The sequence below is a fragment of the Dreissena polymorpha genome, chromosome 11 (genome assembly GCF_020536995.1).
Source record: "Dreissena polymorpha isolate Duluth1 chromosome 11, UMN_Dpol_1.0, whole genome shotgun sequence".
Lineage (NCBI taxonomy): Eukaryota > Metazoa > Mollusca > Bivalvia > Myida > Dreissenidae > Dreissena > Dreissena polymorpha.
The window spans coordinates 19541689-19565374 of NC_068365.1; the positions used below are offsets into that span (position 1 = coordinate 19541689).

At 34.3% G+C, this 23686-nt stretch overlaps 2 protein-coding genes across 2 annotated transcripts; one reads left to right on the top strand and one right to left on the bottom strand.

The window, feature by feature from the left end:
• Positions 1-17191: 17191 nt before the first annotated feature.
• LOC127849659 (uncharacterized) lies at positions 17192-18234 on the bottom strand. The gene is made up of 2 exons (XM_052382406.1): positions 17530-18234; positions 17192-17260 (listed from the first exon to the last, which is right to left on the bottom strand). Exons 1-2 carry the CDS (start codon positions 18232-18234, stop codon positions 17192-17194), a joined length of 774 nt encoding a protein of 257 aa, XP_052238366.1.
• Positions 18235-18470: 236 nt separating this feature from the next.
• On the top strand, positions 18471-22377 carry LOC127851446 (uncharacterized). Its single transcript, XM_052385217.1, has 7 exons — positions 18471-18620; positions 19480-19619; positions 20043-20179; positions 20498-20634; positions 20844-20916; positions 21385-21547; positions 21817-22377. The coding sequence occupies exons 1-7, from the start codon at positions 18548-18550 to the stop codon at positions 22027-22029; spliced, it is 936 nt and encodes a 311-aa protein (XP_052241177.1). The 5' UTR covers positions 18471-18547; the 3' UTR covers positions 22030-22377.
• The last annotated feature ends 1309 nt before the right edge of the window (positions 22378-23686 follow it).

Consider the following 23686-nt stretch of genomic DNA (forward strand, 5'->3'; position numbering starts at 1 on the left):
ATTCTGTTGAACTTTATTATGTTGTGTGACTCTTCCACTGTGTTTAAGAATTGATATGGATGAACATATGTATATTTTAATCATGAACATAGTTGGAAAAATGTTACAAACCTATTCGCCAGTGCAATTTTTCAGTGAATCTCTGTATCATATATCTTTAATCTCAACAAGTGTCAAAGTTACATTGCACACAACGTTATCCAGAGCACGATGCGCACAATTTAAATGAAATACGTCATTAGACGATTGTGCTTATTTAAGTTGATCTGTAGGGACACCTTTTATATTAAATGACCAAATACAAGCAATAAAAACAGGCCCTAATTAACTTATATTTCTTAAGTTATTAATTTCAGAAGTTACATCGATGTTCGTTTGCTGAAAATTGGTCACCCATATTTGTTCGTGCATTCCATCGTATTTGGCATGCTCCATTTATGTCTGATAATCTGCATATGTCTAATAACCACTTGGTAAAAGGACATACGGTGACATACTCTTCTTTTTTTAAATTTTGTTCTATCTCGTTGCCACAACATACTTACTCAAGAAAACGACTAACTAAATCGTTGGAACGAGTTAGCTAATAATATTATTATAATTATTATTATTACGAGTTACCTATGTCGTGGGAACAAATTACTAAGTCGAGGGACCGAGATTGAAAAAAAAGTACAAAACTTAATAAAAGAGTAGGTCGTTGAAAAAAAGAGCCGTGCAATGATGTGTTTTCAAGGTTATTGTCATTTGAGTAATAATAAGACATTGTTCGTTTCCGCGCGAGTTCTCAGACACGTATGATCTGAATTCAATTAAACATGATATGTAGCATTCCTGTATTGTGGGCATGCAGTTCATCAACAGGTGGATCCATTCTTTTTTTCAAGAACTTATTTCCCTTTGAATAATAATAATATATAATTGCTTAGTGAGTTTATGTTTCAGAGAAAGATCTCAGGCACACATTTTATGAAAATGTGCTTCTAGTTTCCTTTGAAGGTGCACATGCGCAGATCCTAAACCGATCCGCTCCATTTTTTTCAGGTAACTATTTCCCTTTGAATGCAATGCCTTTACGATTTTGATCTTGAACAAATATAGTCTGATTTGTATTTAACTTCATAAGCAGCATTCCTATTCGATTGACATGCGTATATATGATCAGGTTTATCCAATCTTATACATTTTAGAGATAGTTTGATATTTTATTAATAATGTTACATTTTGTAACAGATTTCGCGTTTTTTTTGTAAGATCTGAATTAGATGACATTTTATATACAGAATACCTTCATGGTGGACATGGGCATATTGCCATGTCATTCCGCTCCAGTGGGTTTTTAGGAAGTAATTATCACTTGCCAAACAATTATTTGTACACAATGTAAAACATACATTGTCAACGCGCATCATCGGGAGCATCCAACAGTTTCTCGGATAGTCTGGTTATTTAAAACTGTATTAAAGTTTTGTTTTGCACAAATAATTTAAACTCATTCGCCGTTTTCATATTATTTTTTTCAGAACAGTGGATCTTGCACCTTGAACTATAAACATAACGGACAAACCCTTAAAAATGTTACATGTTTATCTGTTTACATAAAAATCTTATCAATAGAAAAAGAACAGGATAGCATCGAGATCTGTCATTGTTGACATTTGCCAAATACCAGCAAACCAGATCAAGATTGCGGTCTTCAAAAATGATATACAATGTACTCATCGTCTTTGTGGCTTACACGCATACATGATGAATGTGGTTTGGATGAGATTGGAAATGATGTCTTAGTATTAATACATATAATCATATTTAAATTGACTTTAATGTTACATTATACATTATTATCAATTTGTATGACAAATATGATTTTGATGATCTAGATGCAACGGCTGCTGTTGATTTCAATTCAATGTTTTATTGTTTTATTACAAACAATGATGATATTGATGATTACAATTGGTAGTAAATAAATTTTAAGGTATTTGTAGAAATATTAACTGATAAGTGTATATCAAGGCATAATTATTACCTCACATCGGATAGTGTACTCACCTGTGTTATTGAAACGAGCATAAGAAAAACATAATTCGACAGGAAATGTTAAGAAGGTAACGGACGTTAGTTTTCCATTGAGCGTGATTAAATATTAGTACTCCGAGAGTTCCGGTATTCAGAGAGTCCGGTATTGGCAGAGTCTACTGTACATTATATATTTGAGTTACTTCAAAACTTCAAAACTGGCTGTTCCTTTCCATTTATAACTTGATATATGTTTAGACGTTGTGTATTGCGACGGCGATGTGTATTTTACTATGAATTGCGTTTGCACTGTGTTTTGTTTTGTTCTCATTGTATACCTTATGTACTTTTATTCACCGTTCGGCAGATAAACGACACATTTGGATACTACCCATGTGTGTCATGCAATAAGTAAGCAGTAATAATTTATTTCTAGCCATCTTCACAATGTGTTATGAACGTCTGCAGAACAGAAAAAAAGCATTCATAAATGAAGTGATGTTAAAGGGGTATTCGAATATAATGCTTAAAGTCACACATTTAATAATTAACATAATATAAACACATGTACCGAAAATAACACAATTTACACGAAAACTAACAAAGCCTGTAGACACACTGAGTCGTTAGTAAGACACAGTGGAGCAAAGCCTCTGTAAACGGATACGTTAGTTAGATATCGAAGGCACAACCCTGCTTGGTTGATAATAGCGAGCTTCTTTACATGACATAATAGTATTTTATACCGATCTGATTAGATCTGCACATTTTAATATCCAGAAAACACATATTTTCATGATTTGAACTGGATTTGTAAATATGATTTCGTCACCAAAGTTATTAAATTTATATTTGCGGAATGGCATAAGACAGAGTGTCATGTCTGTCCGGCAAGCTCAGAAAGTAGAACATAAATTATAACGTGTTTCTGATATAGTCCTGAAATAGTCTATTTGGCAAATCTCACCAAAGTTCTGGTTGTCAGTCACTGTCATGGCACAAATACAGTTTAACACATCGGCTCATCTGGACAAACAAACCAACATATTGAATAATTATGTCAACATTAATTAAAGACTAATCAATGTTTATCAATAAATACGCAAATTACACAGGTCACAATTTTAATTGTACTGCATCTTGACTGGAAAAGTGCATTACATTACAATTTTCTCATGAATATAAGTGGGCGCAGTTCGAAACCGCCCGCCCAATGTGAGGGCTTACCGAGTATTTTTTCATTAAATCTGATAAAAAAATTCTCATCGCTAATAACTAGAAGCACGCAAGAATCCAATATAGATTACAATTTTATTTGTGGGCGTAGACCAGGCAGTTTATCTTATCTTCTGCGAGACAGAACTATTTCGAAGCTTAAGGTGTTATTGAAAACAAAAGATGTTCCGCGCTAGAGTGAAAAACTATATTTCATTTTGGAAAACACATCGGCACATTATAATATCGCATGAAATAGTTCATTATCCGTTAGGTGACTTAATTCATTCATGTATTCATATATTAATTATTTAATTCATTCATTCGTATTCATTCAATCATCCATTCATTTATTCATTCAGTCAGTAAATAAAGCTGGAAGTAAAATGAACTTATTGTCTTGCGAAATTACTCCAATGTGCGCTGTTATCGGTGGTAATTGGGGTTTGCCTTATTTCTAATGTTTCATTTATTGAGACACCTGATTTTACTTGTTATCTCAGATGAAGTCAGTTGAATCGATTTCTCTTTTGAAATGTTACTAAATTAGAAAGCATTGATACATTTCTTTTCTTTGCGCGTTCATTATTTTTGAAGTACATGTATTGATCTAACAGCATACTATTTTACGTTTTTATTCCAGATGCAGTTAGGCATTCAGACACGTGTCGAACTTTGTTTCCGGTGCCAGCGGTGGCTTACTGTGGGTTTTTCCGTCCGGTTTCAGCGACCGAGCCTCCAATGACGTCGCTAGTGTGTCTTTCCAGTAACGCAAACAGCTGCAATTCGGAATGTGGAAATTTATATGCGTTTCTATGCGGGTCTAGTAGGGAACAAATAACGATACTGGCAGGTTTTGATTTCAAATAAATATAGATTGCCTTTGTCGAGATACATTTGAATGGATCTTTGATGCCGATGCGATTGAACGTCTAAACAGCATTCGCAAAAACGCGTGGTTAAGTTTCGGTTGTTACTAATGTACCTTACATGATAATTAAAGAAAAAATACACATACTTTACAGTAAATGTACACTTTTCAACAGCTTTATGTAGACTTGTAATACAAATCCTCCTCAATATAACAGGGTATTCGTTGGTTCATTTGTTATTTCAGAATTGCGGAGCTAACGGAAATACTTACCGGCACCGAGCGGAGAAGCGTTCCAGTTCCGGTCTTAGGTCAGATTTCGCCATCATAACGATCCAATATGACGCAATGGAAGTGACGTCACTCGCCAGAAAGCCACAGTGTCCGTCGGCGACACCGAGTATGTGGATGGTTACATCATTGATATATCTTGTGTTTGCTGTGCTTTAGCATTAATACCACGACAGTGACTTTATTATCCAAGAACTTAATTGAATAACCCCCATGGCTTTGTATATAGCATGTATTAATTCAGTACGTAGATTACTATGACATAGTGTACATGACAAGTTGCTCCTTGCTTTTGGCCAATACTTTTAATCTCTTTTTTATCCCCAATAATGATCGATTTTCTTGTTAGGATATTTATATTATACAGTTTATATGTGCACATTGTGTAGAACTACGTCACTGTCTGGCTTATCTTTCGTTTCGAGTTAGCCTGAAAGGTACCAAAGTAGTTTCTAAAACCTTGTACAAGTATCACTTCTTTATTCAGTTTCAATATAATAAAAAATAATCTAAATCACCAAATGAGTCTTCATTATAGATCATGTACTTGTTAAACTTTCTGGTTTTTCATTCGCACTTGACATAACTGTTGATATTTTGTATTAATTAATATAATTATTGTAACTTTATAGAAACAATACAATGTCAAACAAAGATACTTTTGTTGGAAGTGTCAGATAGCCTGATGACGTGTGTTGGGATTTGATCCAAAATATTTTCTTCTGGCATTTGCACCTAACCTAATATAGGCAGTTTAAAAACATATTTGAACCCGTTTAGACAAGTGGGTAAATGACTTGAACGAACAAATGGGTTAAGAGGCCATGCGGTTGCCTTTCGATAGTCTTCTAAAACCACAATGCTGAAGATGTTAGGTTTAATTAACTAACATTATGTTGCGGTTACATTACGTTTAACCATTGCATACACATTGGTTACACAGTTGATGATTGTTTGTTGCACATAGCATATCGCCAGAAAAGATCACAATTTAATTTGAAGAAATATAATTATTTTTGCCCATTTGAATCCATCTTCAAAGGTTTATTTAAGATAACGTTTCAAAGCAAGTGACACACATTTAACTTACGCAATTTCAATTAATTCAATGTTACGTTGCCTGACGTATTGATACAATTATACAAATTCAAACTAAAGGGCAATATAAGAGAGAAGGACAGACTTACAGAATTAATAAGACATCATAATGCTCTTCCCCTCTTGAGTTACGCAGTCGGCTTATTTACAAGATATCCTACAATTTCGTTTTAAGATGCTATCGCAGTTCCACTTGAATATACATAAACAATTAAGTCAGAATTGTGTTGCATACCTTTATATTTCTTTCATCGGCGTGGGTGTATGCATTGTACATTAATTACCCACTGTGCTCGAAATGTACAAGGAACCTTAATATTGATTTTTTTATCTTCGTTTAACTCGATGAGTGTTTGTGTATGCTTTATTACTTTAAATATATTCGACGTTTAGGTTTCATTAGTGTATATGGATACGTTTAAACGTTTTTTGTTCAAGGGGCGTTTTCACGTTTTGGTAAATTGACAAAATAAAAAAAATACCGGTTCAGATTAGCACATTTTCGTTGTAGTTATGATATTTGTGAGGAAATAGTAATACTTAACATTTACCATGCTCTAAAATTTCCATTATATGCATTTTTTGACCATTTAAAAACCTGGAAATTATAAAGCGTTGCAACGCGAAACAATTAAATAATTTTGAGAGTTCTGTTGTTGTCGTTATATTTTGTGATACTACGAGGATTTCTTATATAAAGTATAATAATACATCCCTTAATGTATGAGCATCAATGGCCGAGTTGTCTAAGCGATAGACTTTTACTCCAGGGCTCTTGGGGTCAGTGGTTCGAGCCCAGTTGGAAGTTACTTTGTTCTTTCTTGGATTTTATTCCTGTTTTTTTCACTGGAGCTTTTTGGGACCAATGTTTACATGAATCAATATAAATACTTAAATGCCAAACTTCAATACATGCAGAAATCTGTGAAATGGCCTCTTTAATACAAGTTTTTGCAAAATAAGAGTTGAGAAGCGTTACTAGCGTTACAAACGTTTTTCTTTTTGTGTTCTATTTTATGATTTCGACACGCACCGATCGATGTACAAACCTACAGACCGAGGAACAGGTCGGCAGACGCACAGACCAAATGATTACCGTAATTACTTAAGTTTTCAAACACTCTCAATTTTCAGACACCCTCTTGTTTATCCTTTTCGTTTAAGAGAATTCTTGTGACTTCTTCTGTCAAACTTTCTTTGAATGATTCAAGGATCTGTGTGACGTCTTCGTCTGTTATAGTCAGTGTATTGTTTTTCAACTGCAAAATTGGAAATCAATATGGATCAAATCCAACAATGGATAATTAGACTGTTTGTGAACGTTTGTTTAAAGTTTAAAGATACACCTTTAGACCTTCTAATAACTCTAATTAAAACTTAATACAACTTTAACCAATACTACAACTTGTAATTGTCGTGCCTGAAGATATCCCCCTCTCCGCAGGCTGCTTTGTCACGTGGCAAAGGCAGTTCTGTTTCAATAACCGGTTTCTCAACTATGCAAGCTGCATAAATATGATGTTTGTCTTGATTGCTACTATTGTAGTAAAGATATGAAGTTGATAAAAAAATTCAGAATGATATTTCACAATATCACATAGTGTTTAAATAGTAACAAAATGACGTCGCAAGCGGGCCGTTATTCGTATCTAGCGGGCCAATATAAATTATATCAAAATTTTAGGGAAGGGGAGTTCCGCTGAGACTTACGAAATGTGACCCATTTTTATACCGGAACTCTGATAAAGTAGACCCATTTTAATACAAGATTTTTGAAAAAGCATACCTATTTGTATACGATACCATTGAGAAAGTGGACCCATTTCAATACAAGAATTTTGATAAACTGGACCCTTAGTTGAGCTAGAGATATATCTAAACTGTCTACGAAAACAGATTTGTCACTTTCCAATTCGTCTATCGTAATAGAAATCTCCATTTTAAATATGTTTCCAACTTTTAATACAATCCTATATTTAGTATGACCTGAAATTAAATGTTTTCTTAATTTACTTTCAAAGCCTGTGATAACGATTTCTTGATTCCACACATAATCAAAATTTTCTACAAAACATATATGATTGTCCAAGATGTCACACTGACAGCCGGGAATGACAGAGTATAATTCCGTGTACACATGTAGCGTAAAGTCGGTTATTTTGACAGTCGTCTAATTCCGACACAATTTTCATAAATCATTTGCAGTAACTGCACTTTTCCCGGCACTTTTAGATTATGTAACGATTTCGACACTTAATATATGACGTATGTTAATATATGACGTCACAGTATCATCTTGGTCGATCAAGCAACAGATAAAAACAGTCAAGTTTCTGCATCTTTCCCGCTACTGAAATTTACTTTTGATACCCATTTAAATATAGAAGAATGACATTTATCATACCGTAGTATGATGATACCCATTTTGATACTGATACTTTCAAATCTATATGCATTTATATATATGTCTATACTTAGATGCTCAAAACCATACCTATTTCTATAATTTTAGTCGAAAAACACACCCCATAAAATCGGCACACCCCTATATACCCGTATATAGGAAGTTACCACCCCCCCCCCGGCTTATATTGAACAAAATTGCGTCCACATTCAGTCTAGGAAACGGTGGTCAATAAAATGAAGCCACAACTCAATGAAAGATTCGAACATTATTATAATGACACGTAGCACACAATTTGGATAATACAAACATCGATTGAACTGTAACTCATCTGTACATTAAATTGATGCCTCTATTTGTGCTTTAACAAGATCCATCAAACACTGAAATAGCAAATATTATAGATAAAGACACATATACCTCGATGACAACTTAAATCCGGTTCTTATAATAAATAACAAAGATTTGTAATTACTTTTTCTGTTATTTCATTCGTTTATATATTTTGATTTTAAATCACTCTTTTTTAAACAATTGCATCGAATGCTTAAAAGCATTTAACCATAAACATGATTTACGAAATAGAATGATGTCGAAGCGATTATATTATAAATAATGTTATTTCTATCGAAGCTCCCAATTTTGGCAACACATGGTGTCCAGGCACGGAAGAAGCTTCGCCTTCTAGAAGGTTCAGAACCATAGCAGACAACGGTTCATGGTCGCGACATTAATATAAGGTTATAGCCTGTAAAACACTGAATATATAATAGAGTTATTTTAGGCACATGATCTTATTTAGTGTACACATTTTATAAAAAACAACGACGTAACTATGTATTCCCACGTCTTTTTTATGTTAATTGTGTACTTGTATTTTAGACAGACATCACATGCATACGTATGTCCATCAATGACAGGGTAATATCGAAAATTATTGTTGAAATAAATAATAATTTATTTGAACTACAACCTTCTAAAAACTGAACTAACTTGGTCTTGGCGATTGCTAAAGAAAACGGTTTAATTGTAGCATTTTAACATTTGCAGTTAAGCACCAAATTGACTTACAGCATGTATAATATTACGCGAAATGTATTTAACTTTAACTTTATATTGAATACATCAAAGTTAACTCTGTCCCATTACTCTAGTGTTTCTTAGTTTCGATCACTGTTAAACCGTTTTCAAATTTAAACAATGTTAGTTTTCATTACGTCGTAAGATACAGGATACATATAGAGAATACTAGGTCGGTGCCGAATAAAGCAAAGTTTATTTTGCGAGGCTTAGAAAATCTGAACCACGAGCCTTGGCGAGTGGTTCAGATTTTCGTGCCGAGCAAAATAAACTTTGCGTTATTCGGCACCGACCAAGTATTCGATTTATCACATCAATTTTCTTGTTCGTAAATTATTTCTTTAAAAATAGAATAGGAAAATCGAACTACACGGAAAATCCCAAAGTTATTTTAAGCAAACATTGTTTCATTATTTTAATCGTGCCGAGGCTAATTCATTACAAAAAGATCAGTAACTAACCTGTTTTTTCTGTTTATCATACCTCTACGTCCCCGATTTTTAAGAAATAATGGAAAAAAAACACTAAACAACTGCAGCTTTAACGTGAAAGAACATGCATTGTGTCGAATGACGTATTAATAATGACGTCACGAGTACGCGCACTTTATATTTGTAAATAATGTTTTTTTGCTTTTTGAGTTGCTTTATGTGTTAAAAATATATAACATCTTGGTATCAAATTGTTTGTTTTGTTTAATCTGATTCGATTTTACTAAAAATGATTACTTTATAGTTGATTCCGAGTAATATGACCATTCTCCGCCGCGCGTGACAGCTATATTTCAGCACTGCCGAAATAGAGGAAAAAGTTTTCCACAGTGGTTTATTTCGACAATGCACGTCTGATGATGGGATAAAAGATGATGAGTCCCGTTCTGGGAAAACTGGGCTTAATATCAACGCGGGAAGAGTCATCCAATAATAGCCTGTCCGCATAGGGCTTTCCCTGTGTATGGACTGTTTCGTTTAAATAAGATCTCTTTAAAACGAAAAACCAGTTTAGACGGAAAAAGTCGCCCCTGACAGGACTAAAGCTTTTCTCGGACAACACTTTACGCACATGCATTAAGCCCCGTTTTTCCAGAGCTCGGCTCTACACATATTCGATTGTTATTCAGCTTTAAGTTGAACTGTAACTTCTGTTATTAATCGTTTAACATAAATTTTGCAATTAACATGAGTTCTACATTTGATTATTTTACCTTTAATACGGAAACAACTATGCGTGTTTGTTATGTGTGAGTTTAACATCGAAACGTGTAGTCCTTTATTATGTATATTAAAACAAATGTGTGTCTTTGGCAGTTAATGAGGTTTTTCCGCGCCTAAGACTGCATTCTTTGAGACAATCCACAACTATTTATTACAGAATACAAATAGTTAAATAGTTTTAAACTAAAAAAGTCTGATTCCGTCACGATGTTTGCAAAAAATATGTTTTACTCTCAATAAGAATTTATCACACCATTCAATGTGTGCATTAGTATGTATTCAATGTCATTTACTGGATACAATCATGATCAGATTAATTGAACTTAAAATTAATCTTCTATTAGAGTTATCTTTGATTGTGAATAAAACAATAATGGACCAGTCTAGAAAAAAACTCTATAGCTTGTACTTCTAAATGTGTACGTGGTAATTCTTCACGTCGAAATAAAGTGATTGAAAATGTGTATGTAATGGTAATTCGAACTAAATATGATATAAGTGTAAATACTTCAAAAACAGTTAATCTTTTCGAACATTTTAGTATATAAATAATATTATTAAATGTATGTAAACAAATAGGATGTAACTTTTGAAACTCTTTTAATATAAAGAGAGATGCATTACTTAAACAGTACACATGTCACCTAATTAAAATCAAAATCGTTGAAACCGTAGCGATGCCAAGACCCCAGGTCCCAATATGTACTATACAGAAGTACGAAAGAAATTTGATTGCAAATTTTAATTTATTAAATACGAAATTGGGACAATTATATAATTTGCTGAACACAATTACTTAACACGTTAAAATGGGTCAGTAGTCCAAATTTTATCATAAAAGGCGATTAATTCAGCAGAAACAATAATGTTGTGTGTACATGTAGTTTCCGAAACACAGCCCACGCATATCCTTACGTGTCGTGATAAATTGCATTTTATCTTATGAAATTATTCCATTTTCGTTCTTCTAATTACACTAACTTTCATTCGCAGTTTGTTGTTTTCGTGAAAAATCTTAAGTTTCAAAATGATTCAGTGATATTTGATGTTTGTAAATTGTTCACATGTGTTAATAAACCAATTAGCAGAAAACGTTAATCAATCCACACTTAAATTAGTTTGACAACACAGTTTGTTGACGGGATTTATTAATCATCTCTTTTACAAACCGATTAGCGGATAAGACTAATAAGTCCAACAACGAGCTTACGGGCTTTATCAATCGCCTTAAATCGGGTGCATAATGTCCGGGTTATCGCCTTAAATCGGGCCGTGCTCTGTGAAAAATGGGTCCAATGCAAGGGTGTAAAGTGTCGCCCCAGATTAGTCTGTGCACAGGCTAATCAGGAATGACACTTTCCGCGTTTATGGTATTTTGCGTTTACGGAAAGTCTCTTCTTTGCAACAAATCCAGTTTATGCTGAAATTGTCGTCCTTGATAAGCATGTGTGGACTGCATATACTAATCTGAGACTATAGGCACATGCATTAAACCCACTTTTCACAGAGCACGGTCCATATATAGTGTTCAAGCCCTTCAAATCAGGCATGTATGACTATTCCTTGAACAAAACCGTCACTTGACACTTATGTAAGATTTCAAACTGCTTCTACAAGACAAAGCTAACTGATTGTAGTAACAAGATCTGATCGACGCAAAGATATAAGATAGAATTACTGATATTTATTACTTTTTAAATAATTATTTATGTAATATTCTCCTTTTAATAATTAAAAAAAACATCGTAATTGTGTTAATAATAAGTATTAAACATATAGTGAGAAAGAGATTTAATGGTATATTTTTTACCGGAGGCTAGCAACAGTTACTAAGAATACTGTATTTCAACAAGTTAAGTTTATTAATGCATCTTATACATACAAGAAAATTTACATCTGATACTACGTGTTGTGTATATATCACAAGGCTTGGTAATTAAAAGAAAACATGATTACTGTACACACATTTCACTTTTGTACACACATATTATTAATCTAAAGTTTTCATTAATACTAATAAGTTCACACCATTTACTTTTTATTTGTTATACAATAAAGTCTATTGAAACAGAAACAATTATCATCGGATAATCTTTAAATTCAATATTGATTGGCGACTCCAAGACGGCAAGGATTGAAATATGACTAATTATTGCATGATTAGAAGTAAAGAAAATTGCCTTTGATCTGTTAACGCCTCGTAATAAAGAAGAGAAAAGGTGTTGAGAAACCCTTAATGCAATATTGAGTGAAGTGTCGAAGACGGCAACAATGGACATCTGGTTAATTATTAAATAATTACTATTAATAAATATTACTGAACAGAACAGAACAGAACAATACTTTATTTCTCCCAGGTATACATAGATACAACATGGGGAACATATAATATACATGTTACAAAATACATATCATGTTTCCGGTTCAAGTGTGGTACATTTTGTTGTATGGGGGAAGTCATATAAACAATGTGAATCAATTTGCAGCTTTTATATATAGATGCTTTGATATTTTATAGTATTAATTCTTAATACGGTAAAGATGGAATAAGCATGTTTACAAATAGAGCGTTTGTAATAATAGTAAGACATGTAGTAGTCATCACAACAACGGCGAGATAATAATAATAATAATAATAATAATAATAATAATATATATATAATAATAATAATAATAGGAATGATAATAATAATAATAATAATAATAATAATAATAATAATAATAATAATAATAATAATAATAATAATAATAATAATAATAATAATAATAATAATACGAAAAAGAAGAAGAATCAACATCAATGTCATAATTATAATAATCATAATTATAATAATGGCACAATTACAAGTGACAAAAAGCATCAGGATAAGGAATGATTTTCGCGATCATTAATCAAGCACATATTTATCAGTGTTACAGTGTAGGTTGCTCTCGAGACAATTATCAGGCGTTTAATTTTGTGTTTTCAAAGTAAACTCTTTATAAGAAAAAGCTATTTTTAACAAATATGAGTATAGATATGCTATGTATTGTATATAAGAGTAAATACATCTCGCAGTTAAACATCGTGCTATGATAATATAAGCGACAGGTGGCTACGCCGCTGCGCTATTTACATACGGGTCTTTGCGACCTCGTTTGAGACCGTGTGCAGTTAGAATTGTACATTGCCTCGTGTGAAGATTATCGGTTATGGCAGGCGCGTGTGTTCTACAGAGTTCAAGTGCACAGTTAATTGGATACTGCTCGAGAGATTAAGGTAGGGCATTTTAGAGTTGAGAAGTAAATGCTATTACAAAGTACATACATAAGGGTTATAGGTGTTCGATAGAAGTGAATTGTTAAAAAGCATAGTAAGTGAGAGTTGAGGCATTGGCGTTTGTTGTTGTTGTTTAAGAAATAAGTGTTCGACCTTTACAGCCTAGTCTAATGCCTGGTATATTTCTTCATTATTATTTTGGTAAATCTCGAAAGCTGTTTCATTTCTGCTATTGATGTCGGCGTAATGATTTCATTAAACGTCATGTGCCTTTCTATTAGGTTTCCCATATATCGATGCCGTTCGTTATAAAAATAAGGGCATGTCATTAAAAAGTGTTTTTCAGTAGCTATTTCGTTTGTGTGACATAGGTTGCAAAGGCGTGCATGGAATGGCGTGCCTTCATAGCGGCCTGTTTCTACAGGAAGAAAGTGATTGGCAGTACGGAATTTGAAGATATTTTGGGACTCATCCGGGTGAATTTTAATCAGGTATGGCTCAAACTCATGGTTTCTTTTAAAACTGCTGTATATGCGCCCTTTGTTGCTTATTTGTAATTCAGCATTCCACGATTGCTTAAATTGATCAATAAGTGTTTGTTTGATTTGTATGTGGATGTTGTTTTGTGTAATTTGTGTTTGGTTTTGCCAGATGTCTGGTCTTCCAACAGATGTTAGGATTTCTTTTATCTTATGTATCCATTTGAAGTTTAGATTTGGTTGTGAAAGCATGTATTTATAAATAAGAAGAGATATTTTGCTTTCTTTGCCTGTGATGAGTCTATTCCAGAAAGAGATCATTTTTGTGTTTACATTAATGCTTAAAGGATAGCGACCTAGTTCACCATATAGAAAGTTGATTGGTGTGGATCGACGGGCTTTAGTTATTTTTCTCATAAAATCTTTGTGAACTTGTTCCAATATTTCTAGGTTTTCATATCCAAATATTTCTGAGCCATAAGTAAGAATAGGTAGGACAGTATGATCAAAAAGTTTAATAGCTAGGTCAATGGGTAGATTTGCATTGTTAACACGATTCCAGAGTAGGTGCATGGCTTTTGAGGCTTGTTCTTTAACATGTTTGCGCGCATTTAAAAAAGAACCATTACTTGAGAATGTAACGCCAAGATAATGATAAGTGCTTGTAATTTCAAGTTGATTATTGCCACATTTAAAATTAAAGTTTCTTGTTTGTCTTGCACCGAAAATTACAACTTTTGTTTTTGCAATATTTACATTGAGGTACCAGTTTTTGCAATAATTATGAAATGTGTTGAGACTGTTTTGCAGGTCAGATGCACTATTCGCGACAATGACGGTGTCATCTGCATACAACAGGACCAGAAGCTTAAGACACGATATTGCAGTATCTGGGTTGATAAGTTCAACCCCAACGGATCCATTTATATGCAGGTATGAGTGAAGGTCATTTAAGAAAAGTGAGAATAGGACTGGGGATAGATTTTCTCCTTGTCTGACACCTATTTCTGATAAGAAGTACTGGGAGCATTCTCCATTAAAGGAAATGCATGATTTTATGTTTCTGTACATGTTTAAAAGGACTCGAAAAAAGTTACCATTAATTTGTGTGCCAAGTAATTTGTGCCAGAGACCAGCTCTCCAAACTTTATCGAATGCCTGAGAAAAATCGATGAAGGCGCAGAAGAGTTTTTGTTTGCGTTTTTTAAGAATCTCTATTAATGCATGGAGGGTAAAGATATGGTCTGCACAAGAGTAACCCTTACGGAAGCCAGCTTGATTTTCTTCTAATAGATTGTTTAATTCAAGAAAAGTGTTAAGTCTTTGGTTTAGGACTGAGGTAAATAGTTTACCCATACAGCTAAGGAGTGTTATGGGCCTATAATTGCTTGGTTCACCTGGACTCCCTTTGTTTTTAAATATAGGGATGATAGTGCCTTCGAGCCATGATAGTGGGATAATCCCTGTTTGTAATACACAGTTAAACAATTTTATGTAAAAGGGGAGCAGGAGGTCTTTTGTTGATTTTATATATTCATTTAATATATGGTCAGAAGGGCTAGGGGCTTTTGAGTTTTGTAGTTTAAGTATACATCGGCTTATTTCTTCCTGGCTTATTTCCATATTTAAGACATCATTTGTGTCAGGTATATGTTGTATATCATTGTTGAAACGATTATCTTCGATTGCATTTGTATTTATTTCTTTGAAGTGTTTGTAAAAGGATTCTATTGGTGGAGAGCTTGTTTCTTTTGTTTTTGGTTTGAGACTCCTAAGGAACTTCCAATATTTTTTCGGGTTTTATCATTAATTGCACGTAATTTAGCACTGGCGCATAATTTATCTCTATTTACATAAAATTTGATTGTCCTTTTATAATGATTGCTGGCATGTTTCAAAGATAATTTATTATCTGGATTTTTAATAGAATTGTACTTTGATTTTGCTTCATGGTATTGTTTCCTTGCTTGGTGACATTTTGGGCCAAACCACGATTTATTGTTGGGGTAATTGCTTTTATAATTTGGTTTTTGGTTTGTGAATGTTTCTGAGCAGGCGTTTTCGAAGATTGTTTGCAATTCATGTGTGATATAGTCCAATGTTTCCTGTGACTGTGGGTATGTATTAAGGCTGAGATGTAATTCCTCTAATTGTTGTTTATTTATGTTGACTATAAATTGGTCTTTTTGATCTTGTTGCCAGGCAGGGCGGTTAGTATTTTGTTTATTTAATGTTTTTTTACTTTCAGGTTGTACAGTAGAGATGTCCCATGATAGCACATTGTGACCATCTGAAAATAAAGGGTCAGTTTCTATAATTTCAAAATCTGTGATGAAGTTAAAGCACTCGGCACTTGCCAATACATAATCAATGACGGATTTGTCCCTGAAAGTAAAAGCACCAGTTATTTCATCTTTAAATAGTCTGCCATTCATGATAAACATATTATTGTTTTTACACATATCGAGTAGTAAGAAACCATGAGTGTTTGTACGTTTGTCTTGCGAATTTCTAATGAGAGGGATAGAGAGGTTTTCAAGTATAGTATGCTTGTACAGGTCGTTTTCGAGTTCTATGTCTATTCCGAAAAGTTCATTAGTATGGTGATCAGGAAGAATGAAGTCTTTTAGTGTCCCTACTCTACTATTGGCATCTCCAGCTATAAAGACATATTTATTGTTATTACAATATGAGGATAGTTCGTCCTCAAGTATGTTAAATTCATCAATAGAGTAAAAACGCGAATTTTCAGGGGGTATATATATGGAGCCTAGTATTAGGTCTTGGTCAAAACCGGTTATTGTGTTGTCAATATTTAGCCATAGAACATAATCTGTGGAATTTGGTAGAACATTTACATGTTGGGAAATACTATCTCTTACATAAACGCCAATGCCTCCAGATTTTCTCTTATATTCTTTAGAGCGGTGCTTATGAAAGAATGTAAAATTTGGAATATCCAGAATGTCTGTTTCGTTAGCATGGGTTTCAGAGGCACAAAATACATCATAATGTTGTATAGAGTTTTGGAATTCAGGTATAAGTAGCCTTTTCTTTAGGCCACTAACGTTTAAGCAACCTAACTTAATTTTACTGTTTTTCAGGTTTGTGGCACAATGTCTTCCCCCGGGGGCCTAGCGAGCTCTCCCCGGGTTAGGCGTGTTTCTGGATCCAGGTGTGTCCCAGGGGCGCTGTATCATCGGTTGAGGCTGCGATGAGCTAATCTGTTGGGCCGTTTCCTGATGGCGGTGTGGGATTTCCCTACGAGGTGCGTGTGGGCGAGGATTCCTCCTCCTGGAAGGCGATGGCGACTGTTGTTTCCGCGGGGTCCTGTGCTCAAGAACAGGGGATTGATTTCGCTGGCTACGATCCTGCGATACAGCTTTGTTTGAGTTAACGGACTGGGCACGAGGAACTCGTGATATTGCTGGCTGTGTATTTGGTTTATTTACATTGCTAGCTGAGGCATACTGTGTGTTTGTAAATAAAAGTTTGTGACTTGTTACACGGCTGCCTTGCATGATAGTATCCCAGTTGGGAAAGGCATCGGCGACAACGCGTCCATCTTGGATTATTTTGGCAGGGTATACGATGCTCACCTTACTGTTCGGGTGTTCTTGCCGTAAGCGCTTGTACTGGGGCCATAATATCTTACGTGCATCGACAATCCCGCGTGGGAAGTCTCTGTTTATGTGGAAATGTGTGCCACGGAGCTTTCTGGCGTTCGACAGGATGAATTCAGTGTCACGAAAGTCTAAGCAGTAAATAATGATTGGTCTTGAGGAGCCGTGCCGGAATTTTCCTAGCCTGTGACATCGAGGGATAGGAGGACATGGGTCGATCTCGAGCTTCTCTCTTAGGAAAGTCGATATTTTGTGAAAGCAATTTTCGTCCCTCTCTTCCGGGATGCCACTTATAAGGAGGTTATTTCGGCGGCATCTAGATTCGAGGTCTACTGACTTATATTCAAGAAGCTTAATTCGCCGCTCATGGTCAGACATTGTTGTTTCTATTGAATTAACTTTGATTTGTAAGTTCAGGCAACTGTCAACTTTACTAGATACGCCTTTCATTTCCTGGAATAACATAGATAGCTTATTATCAAGGGAGAGATTCTCGTAGTCCGACAGTGTTTTAGACAGTTCGTACTCACTGTTGCTGCCTGTGTTCGCTCGATGTCGCTTTTTCTCCCTTGCGGCCGTTGACCACGATCCGCCATTTTGACTGAGAGTCTCATTGTCCAGCACATTAAAGTCATTATTAGTGACGAATTGCGATAGATCGTCCGAGTTTTGTTGCTCCATGTTGTGAAAATTCTTTAACTTATAGGCTAGCACAGTTACATACCAAAATTAAATGTTAATAACATTATTTTTCGTTGTTTTTTTAATTTCTCACACTGCTTGAAAAAAAAACACGGTTAACCGCGCACTCGACCGGAAGTAACTATTTATCTTTTAACGCCGTTTGAGAAACCATTGACAAACTGTTGAGAAAGTTGAGCTTTATAGAAACTCTCAAAACCTGCTTAGCTCATTGACTCAACTTGTATATAAGCAACATTCTAGCTGTATTATTAAAAAAAAAACTTAGTTCAAACCAACTTGTGATTTTAAAATGCAGTTCAAGGAGCTGAAAGTAACCATGATTATTTTTGTTTCATTCATAGTACTTGGATTGTGTAAAGCAGGTATGGCATTTTTCTTAATGTTCGCATGTCAATGAATATCATTGTTAAACATAAGTAGAGAATTGTATATATTATTTTGAATATAGCATTGCTTATTTAATGTTCATATTCAAACAAAACCAATGCGATTCGGTTAAACATATAATAACGGCCACTTTGTTATTCAACATGTACAATGCAGAACTAAATAACAATATGGCCATGGAATAAAATTCGTGAAAGTGAGCAATACAAAAAACTTGTGGCAGGTGACTTAAAAATGCATTACAACCTTGTTTTTGTACAAAACCATATTAAAACAGGGACGCTTGTAAGCACAACGTATGATAAGATATTATTTTTTATAAATTTATTTATATTTAAACATATCGATGAGTATTCCGAATAGTATGGTTTAATAACAAAACTATTTATTTTTTGTTGATCTTCACACATATATTTAAATAATAAATAGTGGCTCTACGCACAAACTCGGAAAGGACAAGTCCTATTTATTTGTTAATTTTACACATGTCATTTTTCCTATATATATATAACGACAACTTGAATTATATGGGCAAAGAATACAGCCGTTATCGCCGATAAATAAACGAGAACAAAAAGTTTCAAAGCGGAAAAATATATATTAAACAAAACTGTACAGTATATGTTGCGATATTAAATATTTTCGAACAACTTCTTACACGAGTGTCGCTCCTTTTTTGCGTATCATTAGGTAGGCAGGTATCACTTCATGCTTTTGATCTATTAACGTTGAAATGTAAGTTAGACAGTATTGGTATATCATTCGTGGTCTCCCCTTTATTACATATCAAACGAAACAACGTATTTTATGACCGCCATCATTTTCTTGTACTAGACATCAGATGCTTCCCTAATGGCACCATAGTGGTTCCTAACCCCGGCGGGCATTTCAACAAGGTGGATGTAGAGTCAAAGACGTGTCGTCTGCGGGGCTCCGAGATGCACGAGGAGCTTTGGCTCGACAACTGTCAGATGGTGAGTGGTATTTACAAGATTTTCCGAAGAGCTTTAAATTTAACGCTTTGCTTCATGATTGTATTGGGTGTAGCGTTCTGAAGCAGATACACAGATTACTGCTTATTATTCATTTTATATAAGCCAATGACTGTACTGTACTATAAGAGTTTTATGACATACGTGATATAAGTTATCTTTTAACAACCGCTAGGCGTTTAATCAAAATGAAATATTGTTCACGACTTATTTACATAATATATAATATACATATATTTATGTTCCAATTGCATGGCATGTGACATTTAAAATAAAAACATCCCCAATAACACCATAATTAAGACATGGACACAGTTAAGAACAATTTTATAAACTCATACAATAAAACAATTGCGAAACACAGAAATTGAGGAGCTGTAATATTGATATTGTTTTATTATACAGGACGCTATCCACAATGTGACATTATTGAAACTTGTGGAACCAGGTATCATCATAAACGGCACATCTCGGTCTTTCGTCTGCAAACAGATCCCGGACGAGGGCATCATCGTGAACGTCAGTGTGGGCCTGAAAGTCACGTGAGTATTGAAATAATATGTGTCAATTGCAAAATATATATTCAAAGCGTTATAATGAGTGGGTTGTGATAATTGACGTGATCGACACGGTGAATCAACACAGCATAACGATTGTATTTTCTTAAATGAAAATTGCTAAAGAGATCATATTTTTGCGGCGTTAACATGTAGAATGTTTTTAACCCTTTAAAACAAAGTAACATTAAAACCGAAAATTTTATACTGATTATACAAAATCAACTGACGGTCTAGGAGCGTTAAAATACGATTTTTGACGTGAATGTATAATTTTAAAGCACAATATACTGTTCTTTTCAGGGAGGACCCATCGATACCCACAAAAGAGCAGGTGTTGGATAATGGAGTCCGAATAATAACACGTCTTGGGGAAAACACTACCGTTGCAAAGGTTCCCGCGCAGGCCGCAACAAAGATCGTCTGGGACTTACAGATAGGTAAGCGAATGTATTTTTGACAACATAAAAACATTTACTGATCCTACATGTTTTGTGAAATCTAATGCGAATGTGTTACAACTGTGCAGTTACATTTAACATTCTATGGCACATACATTATTGTGAAAAAGTATTTACTTAAAAAGCAATTATAAAATTATTATAATGTAATTGACCGTACAGCGTAAAAAGCTTGTTTTCAATTTCAGAGCAATTCCGGATCATACCGGAAGTGTGCAGCTACATGTCGAAGAGCGGCCCCGTGATTCTGCTTCAGAACGGGTAAGATATGCTAGTTTAAAGAGGCATGTTCTTTAATGAGATTTATTTTTCCAATAAAAAAGAAGCTGGGAATAAAAATCAGTAGTAATTTGTCTGGGAAAATAACTCCAATCCGCCCTCTTATTCGCAGTAAATGACGTTAAAACACATTTTGACTTAATTTTGTCTTAATTTATAATGATTTATTCTTGCAACGCCTGATATATGATAAACATGCGTAGTGGGTAACAATTTGATAGCATATGCTAAATATGTGTAGAGGACAACAATATGATGTTATATGCTAAATATATGAGTCACATGCACTAAAAACCCGTTTTCAAGATGCTCAAAACCGTCACACGCATGTAGCCCCTTTTTCCCATACAGCCTCTAAAATGTGCCCATTGAATTGAGCCTGGTTTAATTTTTTTAGTAGTATATGTTGTTATGTACGCGCATATTTATAATTCAAGTTTTTATTCATAGATGCAGTAAAGCTTCCGGTCAGGTGTCGGACTTTGTAACCGATGCAAGCGGCGGCTTCCTGATGTTATTTCCGGCCAGTTTCATCGACCGAGCCTCCAATGACGTCGCCATAGTGTGTTCCGTGAGGGTGTGTCTTTCCAGTGACGCAGATAGCTGCAATGCGGTAAGTGGAAATAGATATGCGTTTCTTGTGGTAATCAAATATAAATAATTTAATTTTATTTTTATATCAAGATAGATTGCGTGTGGTTAAACCAATATGGGAATTTATAATGTTTGAAGGTAATTGTTTGGTTTGGAGCAGAAATAAATAACAAATAAATGCTAATTAATTAAGCAAATACGCGTGTTACCGTACATTGTTCAATGTTCGTTTTCATTCTTGCAATCCACTTACTTCTCAATATACAGTTTATCATTGGTTTATTTCAGAATTGCGGAGCTAACAGGAAAACTAACCAGCGCCGACGCCGACATTTGGAGAAGCGTTCCACTTCCGTTCAGAGGTCAGAGGTTGCTATCCTTACGATCCAATATGATACTCCGAAAGTGACGTCATTCTTCAGAAATTCACACTGTCCGAAGTCGACACCGACCGTGGGAATGATTATGTCATTTTTATTTATTGTTCTGGCTGTGCTGTAGCATAAACATTACGCAAGATACTTTCATCTGAAAAAACAACAACACTAAAACTGATTGAAAATCGTGCTAGATGTGTATATAGCATGTATTTATATAGTACATAGTCTACATAACGTGTTACAGATTGGTATAGGTTAATTCTACTAATTTTTGTATGCTAGTTTTCAAACTGTGTTACGCCTAGATCAAATTTGATCAATCATCTTGCTCAGGATATATATTTTTCATGAAACTAATTTGTAGTATTTCTTCACTGTCTGGCTTATATTTCGTTTCAGGTAAGCCCGATGGGAACGAAAGTTATAGTGAATATGTTTGAAATTAATTGCTGTTTTTTTTGCATTTGGCATTGGCATTATTATTTTATTTTTATTAAAATAATTATGCTTTTTTATGAGAAAATAAAATGTCAAACATACAGATTTTGTGTTGCTTTGCCTAGTAAGCCCAAGTGTGTATCTTGCAGAACGGGTTCCCATTCCTGTCTATGTTGCGCCACCATTTTGATTCGTGTTACGGTAAGTTATCGAGACTTTCATTAACAAAAGATCACGCATAATAATGACAGTTGCATCCATATAGCGTAAAAACAGTGCATGAGGTCCTCAAATACAAAGAGTTTGATGCTATGCTGGTATTATACATTATTTGAAATAGTTTAGAATATTTTATTTTAAATATGTTTGATTGTCACATGTGGTGTTCATTATGATCGCGGTGGCGGAATTGTATTTACTTAGGCAGACAAAATGAAATCCATCCACATATGGCATCACTAAGAATTGTTGATATACCAGCTAATAATTTATTTAAACCGTGTAATGAAACGAATGTTTCTCTGGTCTATTTATTTAAATGTATTATTTATTAAGTTAGATGTAACGAAACGTCTATAATTACATGCCCAAAACATGGCTCTAAACATTAACAGTCTTTGCTTGAAATAATTAAATTTAAAATCAACACCAACACGCCATTTAGTAAAAAGTGAGCAATATATGAAATAGTATTTTTAGAATATTTTAGCGCATGTAACTGTAGTACTTCACGTCATATTACTTGCATTCAAATAAAAGACCTAAATTAATCATCTGGTGCAAATTTAGTGTGTCGTTTAAGCGTTTCTGAATACATACAATCTCAATATTCACGTGAACAGGCAAGCGTTTGTATAATGCCAACTGATACACTGTTTGTTCTTTGCTTCGTATACATAATCTGAAATAAATATATATGATTGTTGTCAAATAATTATATATTACTTACTTAAATAATTAAGAAAGTAACCAGTCTGAAAAAGGGGAAGGGGTTATGCTTTTACATGTTTTATTAAATGCGTCGGAACCGGCGCTGCAGGCGACGCGGTCGCGGCTAAATTATTTAATATTTTAGGTAGCCGTTCTTTGAGAGCGAAAACAGCAGTTGCAATGATACCTTAAACTTAAATGAACTTTACTCGACACATGTGTACTTTAATTACCGGGCGTCATTGTAGCCGCTAGACCGGTCTGTATCCATGAACAGAACGGGTGTCTATAATGTACATTATATCAAGTGCATGCATCTAATCAACACGATTATAGTTTTAGTATGAGCTTGAGCTGTCAGTGACTGTTATGTTTCACATTTTATTGATTGTCGTACACACGTAAGAGAA